Source organism: Pyrus communis, chromosome 1 (assembly GCF_041283825.1).
Source record: "Pyrus communis isolate YQ-2024b chromosome 1, ASM4128382v1, whole genome shotgun sequence".
Taxonomy (NCBI): domain Eukaryota; kingdom Viridiplantae; phylum Streptophyta; class Magnoliopsida; order Rosales; family Rosaceae; genus Pyrus; species Pyrus communis.
Genome location: NC_142565.1, coordinates 1,265,862 through 1,282,584, shown reverse-complemented (window position 1 = coordinate 1,282,584; position 16,723 = coordinate 1,265,862). Strand labels below are relative to the sequence as shown.

The 16,723-nt window shown below is 38.2% G+C and overlaps 2 protein-coding genes across 3 annotated transcripts; both read right to left on the bottom strand.

Annotated features, from left to right (window-relative positions):
- Nucleotides 1-1,140: 1,140 nt before the first annotated feature.
- On the bottom strand, nucleotides 1,141-6,323 carry LOC137720059 (starch synthase 1, chloroplastic/amyloplastic). Its single transcript, XM_068459065.2, has 15 exons — nucleotides 5,500-6,323; nucleotides 4,303-4,664; nucleotides 4,111-4,188; nucleotides 3,881-4,005; nucleotides 3,659-3,740; nucleotides 3,382-3,555; nucleotides 3,033-3,114; nucleotides 2,845-2,936; nucleotides 2,698-2,760; nucleotides 2,516-2,605; nucleotides 2,222-2,346; nucleotides 2,032-2,140; nucleotides 1,883-1,938; nucleotides 1,739-1,778; nucleotides 1,141-1,552 (listed from the first exon to the last, which is right to left on the bottom strand). Exons 1-15 carry the CDS (start codon nucleotides 5,795-5,797, stop codon nucleotides 1,394-1,396), a joined length of 1,935 nt encoding a protein of 644 aa, XP_068315166.2. The 5' UTR covers nucleotides 5,798-6,323; the 3' UTR covers nucleotides 1,141-1,393.
- Nucleotides 6,324-7,282: 959 nt separating this feature from the next.
- LOC137719404 (protein IQ-DOMAIN 21-like) lies at nucleotides 7,283-10,016 on the bottom strand. 2 transcript variants are annotated; one of them, XM_068458443.2, is made up of 4 exons: nucleotides 9,810-10,016; nucleotides 8,699-9,004; nucleotides 8,178-8,555; nucleotides 7,283-8,091 (listed from the first exon to the last, which is right to left on the bottom strand). In XM_068458443.2, exons 1-4 carry the CDS (start codon nucleotides 9,885-9,887, stop codon nucleotides 7,444-7,446), a joined length of 1,410 nt encoding a protein of 469 aa, XP_068314544.2. In that variant the 5' UTR covers nucleotides 9,888-10,016; the 3' UTR covers nucleotides 7,283-7,443. The 2 variants fall into 2 exon arrangements, with proteins under 2 accessions (XP_068314544.2, XP_088547315.1); XM_088691189.1 differs by having other exon boundaries at nucleotides 8,699-9,001.
- Nucleotides 10,017-16,723: the final 6,707 nt, after the last annotated feature.

The following is a 16,723-nucleotide window of genomic DNA, read 5'->3' as shown; positions in this document are numbered from 1 at the left end:
GAACATCTATTCGAACTGTATTTTATAAAATTATATTTTGTCGATTATATTGAGAATGAGAGTAACTGGAAGAAGATTAGCACATAGGATGCAACTCTCACTTTCTTTGCATTTCCATGGCACTTGTGTTTATTTTTTACATTTGAATTGAAATTGAACGTGAATCAAATACGGAGCATAAGACTTGGAGCCAAACTTATGGTCAAGAAAATGATGAAATGCTTTTGTGAGTCTTCCCAACTCCAAAAATGATAGATAAACATGACTTGCCACTAATTATCCTTTTTTTTTTGGAAAAAAATAAAATATAGTGTAAAAATGAGAAAATGGATAATTGTTTCCCATAAAAAATAAAAATAAAAAATAAAAAAAATGAAACACTCCTGATAGTTTCACTTTTAACGTCAAGGAGATTTTTAGCCTAAAAAATCATTCCTAGTACCATTCACTTACACCTTTATTTTGTCATTTTATTTAAAACTAAAAATTTTTAGAGCTTTTCGTTCATTTTCCTTCAAAATAGGGTGTTGAAAGTTGAAATTGATAGATAACATATGCTTGTACTGAGACCAAAAGTTTTATAATATAACTAAATGAATAATTATTCTTTTTCTCTAAGTATTTGAATAAAGAAAAACTAATGAAAATAACCTAAAAACTTTGAGTTTTAAGGATAAGGACAAAATAAAGAATAAAGTAAATAGTACCATAATTGACTTTTTAATTTAACATGTGATTTTTCGTTAAAATAAACAGTACCAAAAACTTTTCGTTAAAGTTCCCTTTGAATAATCTATCTTTCTGATGGAGAAGTCAACCTAGGGGTTGACTAGGTTGACTTGCTTAATTTGCAGAAAGCATTCAGAGCATATAACTAATCCCATTTCTTATACCAATTAAAGTATAACATCATTTAGAAGTGCTTTTAAAATGACTAAAAACGCTTTTGATGAAAATGTTGTCAGAACCAACCTTCAATAAAAGTGCCAGTGAATTCCAGCATTTCAAGTGTTTTTACAACCCAATTTTTTTTTTTTTCTTTTTTTCTAAAAGTATATTCAGTTATTTTAAAAGCAATATCAAACGAGCCCAATGTCTACTAATCACGGCTCAAAAGGATGAGACTGCTTTCATATGTAATGGGGAGTAAAACTGCAGGATGCTTATTAATTTGCACTCAAATGAATCAGAATTAATAGTTTTACGCATGTATATACCTCCCACGTCGACAACCGAAAAACAACGAACATGAAACGAAAAACTTATCTGTTGTAGCGTGTTTGATCTCTCAGCTGACGGATAACAAATAGATTACCCTATACGTAGAACTGAAGCGCGAAATCTTTTGGTCTTTGTTCTTCATCTCTCGGTCTTTCTTTTGTTTTCGAGTCGTTTACTTAACGTAGGGTGGATCGATAAAGGCCCATCCGAAGACCTGCTCGTACTTGATTGCGGCACTTTCCCATGTGAAGTCTCTCTCCATGCCTCTCTTCATCAATCCCTCCCAGGAAGGCTTGTACTCTCTGAATGTCCTACAAGCAAGTTTTAGTGCCTGCAATGGATTAACCGTGAGTCAGTACGGCGGAAAAGATTCTCAACACTAAGTTTAGGCTGAATAAACTCCGCAAGACTATATGAACATCCAACGTACTCACTTCTTTGATATAGAACATTGTAATAATCGATGTTTGGGTTTAAAAAACGCAAACAGTGAGAGACGTAGAAGAAAAAAACTTACCGCCAACATACTCTCTTTTGTTAATGGAGAAAAGGTCCACCTGACAATGTAGTCCACAATGATGTTATAAGATTGATTCTATGAAATTTTTGTAACAGGAAACTATCAAGGAAATGCGTTGAGCAATAGAGTCGAGTAATATACCCTGTCCCGTCACCCTTGCCTCCTTGAGCATATGGATTGAAATTCACTACTGTATCCTGGAACACAAGTAACAGAAAGCATCTGAGAAAGAAGCAACGTCATGAGGAACGTGATGGACCAGATTTCATTTTTCAAGTATTTAAACTCACTCTAAGTCCTCCTGTGCTATGAACCACTGGTACAGTTCCGTATCTCATTGCATACAATTGATTTAGTCCACAAGGCTCGAACCTTGACGGCATCAAGAGTATGTCACAGCTGGTAATTCCAGGATCAGGGTCAATACGATGCATGTATGTAGTAAAAGCCTAAACAATGAAACACAAAATCTTGAATTACCCTGCGGTTATTCTATGGGAAACTGGAACATTAAATCCAACCCAACCCCGGAATTTATCTTTGTAAGTTGCTTCTGCTGCTCTCATCCAATCTTCACACACCGGGTCCCCAGATCCCAGCATAACCTGAAACATGTACATACCCTTAGTTGAAACTTGAAACAAAAGAGCATTTATGAGCCGTAGTATATGGTACTAAAGTTCTCAGTAAAAACTAAAAACGTTAATATCGAAAGTTGGGAGCAAGCTAATTAACATAACAATACCAAAATCAATGGAAAAGAGAAAAACTCACAAATTGCACGTCATCTTCCATAAGTAGTGGCATTCCTGACTGAATCAGGTCAATACCTTTCTGATAGTCCAGTCGTCCAACGAATCCAATCTATAAATTTCAAACTCGGATCAATATTAGGAGCGGAGTATAAATCGTAACTGAAACTGAGCATAAGTAGACATTAACGTCTTAAGTCTTACCAACGGGCAATCCGGCCTAAGGGGAAGACCTAACTCCTTCTGCAAAGCAAGCTTGCACTGAACCTGCAGCCGGCACACAAGAACGGTAAGAGAATTATAGTATAATAACACCATAACGCCCCATCTTAAAATGGTAGATTTAGCCACCTTTCCGGAAAGATCATCAGCAGAATAGTGGGAAGCAGTGTGTACATCAGTAGATGGGTTCCATTCAACCACATCGATCCCATTGGTGATTCCTGTCAGATGGTATTATTCCATTAACTGAGAGTTATTCTCCTTGAGCATGGCACACGGTAAGCTAGACAATGAAATATGAAGTTTAAGAGATGTACCAGTAATAACACTCTTTCTACTGCTTATTAGTTCATTTAGACCATATCCACCTTCAACGGTTGTTATTTCCCAGGAGTAGCCCTACAATTTGAAGGCATAATTTAAACATGAGATATAAGAAGAATAGCATGATGAAAAATATGCAGGCACATGTCTGTTTGGAAAGTTTTGAAAACGCTATAATCTTCATCATACAAGTGGCCTAAACATTTTGCAATCATTATTATACGAACAAGATGCAATAAGGTCGAAAAATCCGACAACAGGTCTTATCAACGATCGCCATAAAAACGTTTGATGCTTCATTAAATGAGACACGACAAAGACAATACATGGAATACAACTGACCTTGCTGACTGTCAGAATCCGATCAGATGTCACAATTGCACCCTTCAGGATGTTCACTGCTTCACCTTTGTCAAGAGCATGGGCCCTTGCCCATGTTGGAAACACCCATTCCAGTGCTCCGTACCACTCTGCAGGTAGCCCTAAATTCTTGTATGTTACTCCTGGTTCCACTCCCTTGCATATCAAAAGACGACGTTTAATAAAGCTGATCGGATATATGACTAAAGATTGATAATAAAACAAACAAACAAAAAGGAAGGAAAGAAAAAGCATCAACCTGATGTGCAAGGTTATGAATTACAAGAATACTTCGTGCATCCTTATAAACTCCATATGGACGATACTTGGCAGCCAAAAGCCTGAAACAGAGGGACATGTAATGATCAGAAGTCCACTATCAGTATGTTTACCTGAAAAAACGAAAAGATAGAGCAATATAGGAAAGATTTAAAACAAAATCATAGATAGCTAATTCATTTAATTAGTTGAAACTACTTACAATGGCACAAGGCCAGCATGCCAGTCATTGACCATGAACAGGCTTTTCTCCCCATAGGTGAACCCTCCCAATGGAAGCACTAATGGTGCTTCACACGCTGCATGGCAAAGTAAAGTGAACCGAAACTGTAAAACCAAATGAGAATAAAACGTATCATTATTCGTGAATAAAACAGGATACTACTTAAATGATATATCCATTACGTACAACTTTTCAGTTCAAAACTATACCTGATTGTCATCAAATGCACCCAAACTATCACCATATGGACTTCCAGGTCTGTGATAAGACGGATGGTCCACGAATACCTAATGAACATAGGAAAATAGGTCATCATTGGCAAAAATTCTATCAGTCTGCAGAAGGCCAAACTGTTTAAAAAGGGATCAACTAGAACACAAGAAGTATCCCCAACATCTTACCCAATCAACACCTGCCCTATATTCATGGTAGAAAGAAACTTCTTGCTCTCCACCAAAGCAATAAACCTTGACGCGGGTTTCCAAATCAACAGCACCAGAATATTTCTGGTCTGCAGCAGTACCGTTTTGATATCTAGGAGAGACAACCATAACACGGTGTCCACGTGCTGCTAGAACAATAGGCAAAGAACCGCAAACATCTCCTAAGCCTCCTGTCTTCGAATAGGGCGCAGCTTCGGCACTAACAAACACAACATTGTACCTTACACTTGCTTTGGATGTTTCTTTGCCATCTATTTCCACTGATTTTTCCCCTCTAACATAACTTACATCTTCAGGCGAGTTGATGACATTGAGTTCACCTGCAGTAAAATATCAGATGGACCCCACAACTAATTCACAAACAAAATTTAAAATATCTCAACACGCCGGGGTTTGGGAGTATTCCTCAAAAATTGCAGTATTATTCGATTCAACCAATGAAAATGCAGCATTCGATCACAAACCAAACAATGCACATGCTATGAGGTCCAGATATGGGGACCAGAGTGGAAAATATACAATCTGAGGTGGAGACCACAAGAAATGCAAGGACCTGGAGTCCTCACATGCAAATTGATGTGGACATCCAAATCCAAGGATGCCTCACAAACAAGTGAAGACTCCATCAAGAACCACCATACACTCAAAATAGCAAACTTCTGACACATCACAAATCGCTTATCGAACCAAACGCAATGATTTTCGGAAGAGACGTGGGTTAGATAGTTGGCCATGACAGTGTCCCTCCCCGTAAATCATAGTTTAGAATATCGCTTTGCAAGACAAAAAAGCAATGATTTTTAGGAAACTGAAATGGGGCAAGCATCAAGTAAAATCTAAACCGCATTTACTCCATATTTACCAACCAATGCATCAAATAAAACATCTATCATCATTTCGAGGTTAGGTTGTGTCTCCATCAGCATGCCACAAAATGTAATCACACTAAAATCTTTCTGGTAACAGCATTCAAATTTCTACTCAAAATTTTCAATTAAAAAAATAAATTCAGAATTTCGACTTCAACAAAAGGGAAACTCATCAATCATTAAAAATACTTCAAATTTCTCAAATAATCCACCAAACCAATCCAAAAACAATGAAAAAGCAGGAGAATTTATGAATAAATAATCAAAACCAAGCCTGAACATTTACCGTTGGGAGGAATCAAGTTAAACCCAATAACAGCGCCGGAACCATCTCTCTCGGCGCCCAAAAAAACACCCTTTTTGTCCTTCTGCTGGTCTTCCACCGCCGAAGCGCCGTCCTGCCCGCCGCCGCCACTTCCACCTGCAACCGACGCTCTCAGCCGCAGACAAGCTGCTCCCCTCCTTTTCCACAGAGGAGCAAAACCCAGTTGCCCGATCGCCTCGTGATTCGCGTATTTAGTTGGAATCGGAATTAAAGACGACGATTTGCATGGGATCAAGCTAGTGAATTTCAGAGACCCCATCAAAGTCTGAGAGTTCTAGAGAGAGAAAGAGAGGAGAGGAGAGGAGAGGAGAGAGTGCAGAGACTGGAGAGAGAGAGAGAGAGAGAGAGCGAGGACCCGAGTCCGATATAGGACGGAAGGAATCGAGATTTACGTTTGACGGAATAAAGAAGAAAAAAGCAGGAAGAAAAATAAGGAAGTCACACACAAACAAGGAACCACGCACATCTGTTGGGATCAGATATGAACGATCCAGAAAAAGCGCCAAACTCAGAAACTGATTCCCAGTTCTAAACCACGAGAAACTGGTTCGTATTTAAAAAAAAATAATGAGAAATTTTATTTTTTAAATTATTAATTTTTTAACACACATATTTTAAGAGTATATTTTTGCTCATTATCATGTGTTTGATTACCATTATATTTATCACTATTAAATAATTTTGAATTTTGAGATTTGTGCTTATCTATGTTACGAATCTCGAAATTCAAACTTATCAGTCGATAATAAATAGGCTAGTGCGCATACATCACACTAAATAGTGATAAGAAAAAATACTCCCCATGTTCTACTAGTGTATAAAACTCTACCTTCAATAGGATGATGCCACGTGTTAGTAAATCAGAACTTGGTTTTTGTAGGGTACGACGTGGCAAGATCGCGACTGGGGAGACGGTTTTTGATGTCGGCCAGTGACGTAAGTGATTGTGCTTAAGCAGGGGGACGTGGCGTGGTCAGAAAGGAACACGTGTAAAGAAGTAAATTGGTGATGAGAGACACATGATGCCAAAGTAAAGTGAACCCAACTTGATGTCGGCCTGTAAGTATACTTGTTGAAGACTCGAACAATTTTGTCCTTCTCTCAGATCACATGAATTTATGTGTCCTCTGAAGATAATGATTTTCACACTTTCGTCTTTTTTTCTTCACTTTTGTTATTTGTTTTGCCTCGATTTTTCTCTTAATTATCTTAATTAATTTAAGATTTTTATTTAAAATTGTCTATAAGATTGATATAACTATTTACTTTGGTCTTTATGGTTTGAAATCAATAGAAGTGGTTATTGAGATTATCTACGGTTAATCATTTTGATCATCGGTGACAAATCTCGGTTAAATTGAGGATATTCTCTCAAATCCACCCCTCATTTTGGACTATTGGTTTCTTCAATTTAACGGAGATTTTTTTATAGACTGACCAAAATGTTTGATGATAGACAATTTCAAGAACCACTTCTGTCGATTTTAAATCCATGGAACATGAGAAATTATGACAATCTCATAGACAGTTTTGGCTAAATAGCCATTAAAACAAAAAAAATCCAATGCAGATCACCTATGGACACAAATTAAATAGCCTTTGAACATTTAGCTAAGAATTCATCTATGATGAATTTCAGTTCATGCTATGGGCCAATCCATACTAGACAGACATAGAAAAAGAAGAAATTTGTATAGTATTTTCTCTCTTTTTTTTTCAAAAAAATACATATCACCAAATACAGTGACACAATTTTGTATAATATTTCACAAGATATATATATATAATCATTACAAAACCTCGTGGATCCATGCCCATAAAATAAATAATACGATGTTTGTTCATATCATAAGCAAAAAATGTCTTGCAAATGGAAAATTTATGTCACACCATATTAACTTGCACCTAACCGAAATTATGTCTCCAACCATGAACACCAAGCGGCAGGCCCCAATCCTCACCATGGGGTGAATCAGGCCCAAAGCCCACAGCCCCTCTAGCATGCCCACGCGGACCATTACTTTTCGGGCTTGGGCTACTTGGGATCAGGTAGTTTGCTGTCCCTCCACCCGAGCTCGACGAATCGCAGCCCGACCCAACAACAGACCCCTTCCTCATTGAAGGGTTCCATTGAGGAGTTGACGGGCTGCGCTGCTTGCCCGAGCCTTGGCCTCGAACCTTGGCCTTGGCAGATTGGGTCGGGGACATGTAACTAGGGACGTTATTCGACCCTTGTTGGCGGTGTTGTCGGGTTGGATACGCATATGAATCAATCATGTCTGGATTGAGTGGGCTCATATTGACGTGAGGCGAGCTTGAAGGTGCGGTAGTGTCCATTTCAACTCTTTTCTCATACAAGTTATTCCTTGTAGTTGTAGTGTTGATGGGTGTTCTGTAAGAGGTATCTCGAGTGCTTGAGTGGTGGTCTTGGTAGGGTTGTGATGACATCCACTGCTCGAGCCAATTCCATTCCCATTGGGCCTTCTCAGGCATATTGGATTCGAGCCCAAATCCAGGTCCATCTGAAATGGATTGTAGAAGTTGTTGTTGTCTCTGTTAAACAAAATCGACACTTTATCAAACACTGTCACGCAAAATAAAAAGTAATTTTTCAGTGTGATCGTCACAAAATCACTTACATGATAACCATAAGCATAAGCGAGAGCCCTCTCTCTTTTCACCACAGCATCATTTTCCTTGAAACTTTGATGCCTTTGATGCCTAGTCCTATTCGTATTTTGCATTTCATATTTTCTCAGAGGACTCTCGAGCTTTTGCTCTTCCTCCTCCATTAATGCTCTTCTTTCTTCTTCTTCGTCGTAATCTTTCTGATCATGATCCTTCTTGTGATGCTTGTCTTTGGTTAATTCGAGTCTTCGAGCTCGTACTCTTGCTTGCACACGCACTAATGCCTGCATGCATCGCATTGTCATTTGCGCTTGCTTTCGTACGTTATACCCTCTCACCAATGCTTGCAACCTCACCAATCCCTTCAACGCACGTAGCGCGCGACGAGCCTAAAAAATAATTGATTTGTCACGAATTATCTCAGTAACAAGGTGAACATACAATTAGGGTATTGATGTCATATAGATCCTTGAAGTAGAATTTTAGAACAATGTACAAAAATATAGTAAAGATTAAGGTAAAGGGTAATTACTAGGTATCCTCTATAATATGACTGAATGAAGATTGCAGCTCTTTCTTCCCTAGAGTGATGCCCGTAACCGCTCAATCGGACAACTTTAGCGGCGGCCTGTGCTGCGGCAACAGCAGCTTCAGCAGCAGCTGCAGTTGCCACAGCAATAGCAATGGCATGGCTTCTATCTTGACGATCATTATTCAGGGGAGTTGACGACTCAATGGTTCTCTCATCGTTCGTGACGCCCGGTGAGTTCTTTGCCAGAAAATGCTCTAATGACACCACTTCTGCTGCATCGTGCTGGCATTTCTCATCGATTTCCTTCTGAGATTAAATCATATTACGTAACAAGTATCATAATTCACACTAAAACCAGCACTTAATTAGCAAATAAGTTAACTAATATATATTGATGTGATGGGTTAGGTGGCATGACAATAATAAGTCACGTCGAGTCATGTGCCTAGCCAGGAAAGATATAAAGCTTATAGTTACAGTATTATGTATGCATATGATGATGGTGATAGGGGACCATATAGTGCATGCATCTTGGTTGCGTTCCTGGTCCTAAAAATGCCAGAGCCAAAAGGGTAGCTCATGCATCTTTAATGTGAGGCAAACCATTTCACTTCACCTCCAAACAAACAAAGGTCACGATCTTGATAGTTGATATGTGTTTTCTTCTATATATCCAACCCAAATCATTAAGTTAATCATTTGCTAGCTCATATTGGTTTGTAATAAGATTACTAGAAGCTATTAGTGATTCATGAACACAAATTATGCGTACAAATTCGAGTTATATAACGGCAAAACAATGTGTTCACCTCTCTGTATCTAAGATTGAATCATCTCCAACAACAACGAAAAAACTCGAATCCCTTTTTCAATAATTTATCTTAAATCATTATATCGCTTAAATAAAAAATGGATTAATTAGGTATAATAAATTGTATCATTGCTTGCCTTCTTGGTGTGATCATGATTAGTACAAAAACTTCACAGAAAATAAACTGAAAAGAAAAAATAATTTTGTGAAGAACAACTTTTTCTTTCGAATTAAGAAATTATATGAAAAACTATTTGAAAACTTGCCAAGAAAAATGAAAGAATGGAATTAAGAGAAAACCTTTTTGTCAGGCGAGTCCTTAGATTGTTTGAAAACTTTCTTGACGGAGGAGAACCAGCCGCTTCCTTTCTTCCCCATCTCCGGCCCGCCGGCCAAAAGATCAACTTCTTATTGCCGCCATCATATTGCTCTCATCTCACGGGAGCGCATACACACACACATATATTTTTCAGAGTTCAGACATATATATATATATATATATATATATATATGTATGTATTTATGTATATATGTGTATGTATATGTTTGTTGGGAAGTAGCCTCTCTCACAGACGGAGAAAATGAGCTGATAATATCAAGACTGAAGAGATCTAGAGAGTGAAAAGATGTCTCAGAGAGAGAGAGAGAGAGAGAGAGGGCCGAATGGGGAAGTGAGGAGTAGTAGTTTTGTGAGGGTGCGCAGTCGCCGTTACTATTTAACGATTTCACGTGTGAATCGATCTTGTAGAAATTTGTAGCTACTTGTCCAGTACCAGTTAGTTACTACCTACATACACTACGCATATGTATATATGATGCAGTTGGGGCTGACCCAATTTGGCGAGAAATTATTTAATCCGGACACCTGTATGCTTTATACACAAAAAAAATCAGTTTGAAAGTGAAATTAAAATATAGATAAATAGGATGTTACGTGCATGCCTTTAATGATAATATGATATGATCGTCTGTATTCAAGAATTTCTCTAATATTGGACTTCTACTGCATCATTTAGAGATGCGAAGTAGGGTATTTCTAATAAAGTGGTCAAGGTTTTGATGTATATTTACAAATGATTAAACCTTTTTTTTTATTCAATACACAAACTACCAAACTTGTACAAGAAGCAAAAACAAAAGACTTTCCCTATCAAGTACAATATTAATTTAAGTAGTTGAAACTTCAAAGCCATTTCCCCCCTACAAATACAAAAAGCAGAAAATAATTTCAAATAATTAAGGTGTTTTTAGTTGCAGAAAGAGAAGGACCATGGTAAGTGGTAAGCAGTGAGTCAACAGTGACCCAACAACACAAGACATCCTCTCAACATATTTGTCATGATATTTGGTTTCTTTCTCTGTGAAATACTTTTCATTTCTTTTTTATTTTTTTGAAGATACATTGTAGCGATATTTTAGATTAATTATATATTATATTTTAATTTTTTCATACGTAACACATGATTAATTAATTAAAAATTACTACACAGTGTCATTTTGTTGTATGAATTTTTTTCTCCTTCATCCCTGGTTGCAGCTCCGGCTCCGGCTCCGATTTTCATCAACCACCCTGGCGCTTTTGGCGTTGACCAAATTCTTTTTACAACACAACCCCCACACTTTAACAAAATTATACGCTTCCGACTTAGCCAAACCCAAACATACTAATTTGGGGAAAACTCCAACTCCCTTGTCAGTAGCCAACCATATTATTGTTTTTGTTATTTTCAACGAGAAATTATGTTCGTGTTGGTGCCATGTTGTAAAACTTATCATTATTCACCTGTGAAACACATAGATTTAAAATATCATTCAACTACTTCCTTTTGGTTATTTAAATAAGGGCCAATTTGGTATTGTAATACTTTAAAAAAAAAAAAAAAAAATGTTTCTGCTGTGTTGTGAGAATACGCTTATTTTTACTGTTTCACGTTTTTTGTTTTTTTTTTTTTCATCCAAAATTGTGAAAATAAGTTTTTTTTAAGTGTTTATTAAACACATTTTTAAGCTCAGCTTTTTTTTATACCCACTTTTTATAAAAGCACATCAGTACTAAGTGTGTTTTACCATTGGGTGTTACTTGTGAGGGAGGAGAAAGACCTAGTTAGAGCCAATGAGGGCTAGCTCTGTTGGTAAGGTTTTTGTATGTGTTGCCCCATCAAAGTTTGATTGTTACTAACAACAATTGATGTTGGTGTGCGATCTATAAACATTTACGTAAATCTTGCCCCATCAAAGTTTGATTGTTACTAACAGCAATTGATGTTGGTGTGCGATCTATAAACATTTACGTAAATCTATACCTGCGTCAGCTGGTAGTTTGGTGCAACGTGTAAGTCCTTTCGACTCGAGATTGTGGGTACGTCTTGGCGTTGGTGAATATAGTAACCAATCTTCTCCTCCCAAACTTTTTACAACCACAAAAAGAGTTCATTAGATGTCATTCACAATAATAGTATCTCAAATCAATATGAACTATCACATGAAAAAGTTAGACATTTGGCACTATGTGATGTTTGGATACAGCTACAATGATATTCACATGCAAGTAATTTTTCTTGATGCATGATATACCAAGCCAATACAAACTGCCATGTAAAAAGGTTAAATATACAATGGTGCATAATTAATTTAAAATATTGTCATGATAATATTTTTTTATTGTACTCTCAAAGGAATAGATTAGATTTGTCTGTTTTGATGAATTAAGAAACATGCAGTGTAACCTCCTTCAGTCATCTGCTGAGCTGTGAAGTTATATTAGACCAGAGTCCTGCGCAGAACCAAGCTTGAGGTAGTATTGGTTGTGGTTGAGACTTTAAAATCGAAAAATAAAAGAGTTTAATTAAGGTAGATATGACTTAATACTTGCATTTAAAGGGACATTCAAGCAAGATATAAAGAAAATGCTTCATTAGAAAGGAGAAAGAAGAGTCCCACAATCTCACCTTTAAGCCCTACTTTTGATGGATTAAATTATGACTGGTGAAAAGCACCTTTCAATATAGTTAGTACTAGTTTGGTACCGATGTGCTTTTATAAAAAATAGGTATAAAAAAAAAATTAAACTCAAAAAAGTGTTTGGTAAACACTTAAAAACAACTTATTTTCATAATTTTGAGAGAAAAAAAAGCTGAAAACGTGAAGCAGCAAAAATGAGTTTATTCTCACAACACAGCAAAAACAGTTTTTTTTTTTCAAAACACAGCAATACCAAATCAGCCCTAGTCATATTAATATAATCACTCAGCTTCAAATGAGAAATTTCTTAAATAAACTTATTTAACTGACATGGGGCTCATTTCATATTGTATTTCAACTAAACTGTCCAGCTTTAAAGTTTTGTCCAAATCGGTAACCATGACGTAATTTCAACTAGTAATTCATATCACGTAATCAGGGAGATATTGTTACATACGAGAGAATCCCTCATTTGCACAGATGAACCACAAAAACTCATATATGGCTTTAGACTAGTTGGAATGGTGCTTCCAAAGTAAGACCATGCACTAATTGGTCTCTCCGCGTAATTATCATTATAATCAAGCAATAATGTATCTTATCCAAGTTACCTAATGCAAGTTGATGGAATGAAATGGTGGTGTTCAACTACCTAAACTAAGAGGTCTCAACTACTACTAATTTATCATCATGTATTTACCTTCCTTTAATTCTAATTAAGATTTGGTAAACTGAATTTCTTGTTGAATCTTTACTTATCTAGTAGTTAATCTCTTTTATTTCATTTTTTAGTTAATAACTAAACAACAACGGATAATTACTTATTTGTGTTTGTCGCATTTGGTTATGACTCAATATCTTGCATCGGAAGAATAACATATTTTATAGTAGTTATGAGGACCCTTCCTTTACAAGTAGTTTAAGACGTAATTGGGGTCGACCATTTATAGATTAATGTGAGTGTGCTCGAAATACGGAGTGACACTACTTGTTATTATATAAGTAGTGAGATACTTATGTTAAAAAATTAATAACTTAAAAAATAAAACACTCCCATTAATATAATGACATCCAGTGTACCACCATATTCCGAACACAATGAAGAACTTCTCATGGATTAACATGTTAATTGCATATCTTAGAGTGGTTTGAGAGCATTAAACGGGTAACACCGCAGCTTTATCGGGTTAGGTTACTTGGCTGCTACACCGAAGTTTGTATGGTCTGTTTTTGGAGAGATTTTTTTCAAGTTCAGGGTACTAAGCAGTATTACATAGGGGTGGGCACGAGTCGAATCACAAGAAAGCGTTGAAGAAGGCCAGGAAGAAATTGAAGAAGCAACAGAAGCTGATAACAAAGATGGCGGAGGAGTTTCAAAAGAAAATGACTGCAGTATAGATTACAGTTGAGAAATGAAGAGTCTCTTCTTACTTCTCCAGTTACTTGTTCATAGGTTCTTACGTTTCGGGTCCGATAACACGGTTGTTTTGTGCACACAGGAAGTGCTACAAGTAGTGTGTATACATTTGTCCGTCGTAGGAATCACTGATGACCTGTAATTAGTTTTGCAGCACTGACATTGGCATCATGTTCTTCTGAGTTATATATATATATATATATATATATATATATATAGTTGCAGTGGTTGGAGTTTATGATGTTGTGCAAAATATCAAATTCATTATCCTTTTGATTTACTGTCGTTTGATTCTCTTTTAGTTCATAGGATACTGAAAAATCATAATATTTCGATTTATCTTATAAGAGAGAAACTTTAGAAAGAGGATCCCGCTCTACTGTTTATGTTGAAGTGGGATACTTGATAGGTTGTAGTATGTCATCCATATAACTGCTACAGTATCGTTGCGTGCGGATATGAGATGTTAATATCAATGTCAAATTGTCAATAATGCTTCAATATGGATGTTAACATGTTAGTAATAGTGTAAAAAAATTGTCTTGATACATTGTTAGATAGATTTGTAGCGGTTTATGATGTACTGCAACTTACGTGTGTGAACACATATTTTTAGAAAATGAGAAGGAGAGAGGAAGAGAAAGAGAGAGAGAGAGAGAGAGAAGAGTAAGAGGTTTTTGTTTTTATTTTATTTTTTTTAATATTGGAGGTATTTTAACATCACATGTAAGTAAGGTTTCAATAAAAAACAGTAAAATTTGGACATGTGAAATTATATTATTGCTCATTATTTTTTTTTTGTGATAGAAAACTAAGTAGTCTTTTCACCCTCTTTTGATTGACAAAAAGGGTTTCATTAATTAATAGAGATAATATGTCGTCCAACATTGTCACATTCGGGGCTCGACTCCACCGTAGCACGATATTGTCCTTTTTAGGCCCCTATCACACCCTCACAGTTTTGTTTTTGGGAACTCACACGAGAACTTCCCAGTGGGTCACCCATCCTGGGATTGCTCTCACGCGAACTCAACTCCGAAGTCAATGAACTCCCAAAATGCCTTGTGCTAGGTAGATATGAGAATTTATATATAAGGCTTATAGGATCCACTCCCCTAGGTGGGATGTGGGATGTAATAATCCACCCCCCTTAGGGGCCCGACGTCCTCGTCGGTACACTTCTGGCTAGGGATTGACTATGATACCAAAATTGTCACATCCCGGGCTCGACTCCACCGTAGCACGATATTGTCCGCTTTGAGCCCCTACCACACCCTCACGGTTTTGTTTCTGGGAACTCACACGAGAACTTTCCAGTGGGTCATCCATCCTGGGATTGCTATCGCGCGAACTCACTTAACTTTGGAGTTCTTACGGAACCCGAAGCCAGTGAGCTCCCAAAAGTGCTCGTGCTAGGTAGAGATGAGAATATACATATAAGGCTTATAGGATACACTTCCTTGGACGATGTGGGATGTAACAAACACCCTTGCCCAAAGTATGGATTTCAATATATCCTTTGATTTAAAAAAAAAAAAAATACATCCTTTGATTTACTATGACATCCCACATCATCCAGGGGAGTGATCCTTATATGTATATTCTCATCTCTACCTAGCACGAGGCCTTTTGGGAGCTCACTGGATTCGGGTTCTGTAGGAACTCCGAAGTTAAGCGAGAAGGGGGCTAGAGCAATCCCATGATGGGTGACCCACTGGGAAGTTGCTCGTGAGTTCCCAAAAATAAAACCGTGAGGGAATGGTAAGCCCAAAGAGGACAATATCGTGCTACGGTGGTGGAGCGAGTCCGGGAAGTGATCCGCCCCGGGCCGGGATGTGAAAATTGGTATCAGAGCCAATCCCTGGCCGGAAATGTGCCGACGAGGACGTCGGGCCCCTAAGGGGGGTGGATTGTGACATCCCACATCATCCAGGGGAGTGATCCTTATATGTATATTCTCATCTCTACCTAGCACGAGGCCTTTTGGGAGCTCACTGGCTTCGGGTTCCTTAGGAACTTCCAAGTTAGGCGAGTAGCGCGCAAGAACACTTCCAGGATGAGTGACCCATCGAGAAGTTCTTGTGTGAGTTCCCAAAAACAAAACCGTGAGGGCGTGGTTGGGGCCCAAAGCGGACAATATCGTGCTACGGTGGTGGAGCGGGCCCAGGAAGTGACCCATCCCGGGCGGGGATGTGACAAATTAGTATCAGAGCCTAACCCTGGCCGTGGTGTGCCAACGAGGACGTCGGGGCCGTAAGGGGGGTGGATTGTGACATCCCACATCGCCCATGGGAGTGATCCTTAAATGTATATTCTCATCCCTACCTAGCACGAGGCCTTTTGGGAGCTCACTGGCTTCGGGTTCCGTAGGTACTCCGAAGTTAAGCGAGAAAGGGGCTAGAGCAATCCCATGATGGGTGACCCACTGGGAAGTTGCTCGTGAGTTCCCAAAAACAAAACCGTGAGGGAATGGTAAGCCCAAAGCGGATAATATCGTGCTACGGTGGTGGAGCGGGCCTGGGAAGTGATCCGCCCCGGGCCGGGATGTGACAAATTGGTATCAGAGCCAATCCCTGGCCGGAAATGTGCCGACGAGGACGTCGGGCCCCTAAGGGGGGTGGATTGTGACATCCCACATCATCCAGGGGAGTGATCCTTATATGTATATTCTCATCTCTACCTAGCACGAGGCCTTTTGGGAGCTCACTGGTTTCGGGTTTTGTAGGAACTCCGAAGTTAAGCGAGAATGTGGCTAGAGCAATCCCATGATGGGTGACCCACTGGGAAGTTGCTCGTGAGTTCTCAAAAACAAAACCGTGAGGGAATGGTAAGCCCA

Excerpts from the sequence above, each read along its gene's own strand:
- LOC137720059 (XM_068459065.2), bottom strand. The coding sequence starts at position 5,797 with ATGGGGTCTCTGAAATTCACTAGCTTGATCCCATGCAAATCGTCGTCT. Across the intron at positions 3,115-3,381 it reads GGATTCTGACAGTCAGCAAG|GGCTACTCCTGGGAAATAAC; the intron begins GTCAGTTGTATT and ends TTCAAATTGTAG. Across the intron at positions 1,939-2,031 it reads ATAGCACAGGAGGACTTAGA|GATACAGTAGTGAATTTCAA; the intron begins GTGAGTTTAAAT and ends CTTGTGTTCCAG.
- LOC137719404 (XM_068458443.2), bottom strand. The coding sequence starts at position 9,887 with ATGGGGAAGAAAGGAAGCGGCTGGTTCTCCTCCGTCAAGAAAGTTTTC. Across the intron at positions 9,005-9,809 it reads AGGACTCGCCTGACAAAAAG|AAGGAAATCGATGAGAAATG; the intron begins GTTTTCTCTTAA and ends ATTTAATCTCAG. Across the intron at positions 8,092-8,177 it reads CTTATGCTTATGGTTATCAT|AGACAACAACAACTTCTACA; the intron begins GTAAGTGATTTT and ends TTTGTTTAACAG.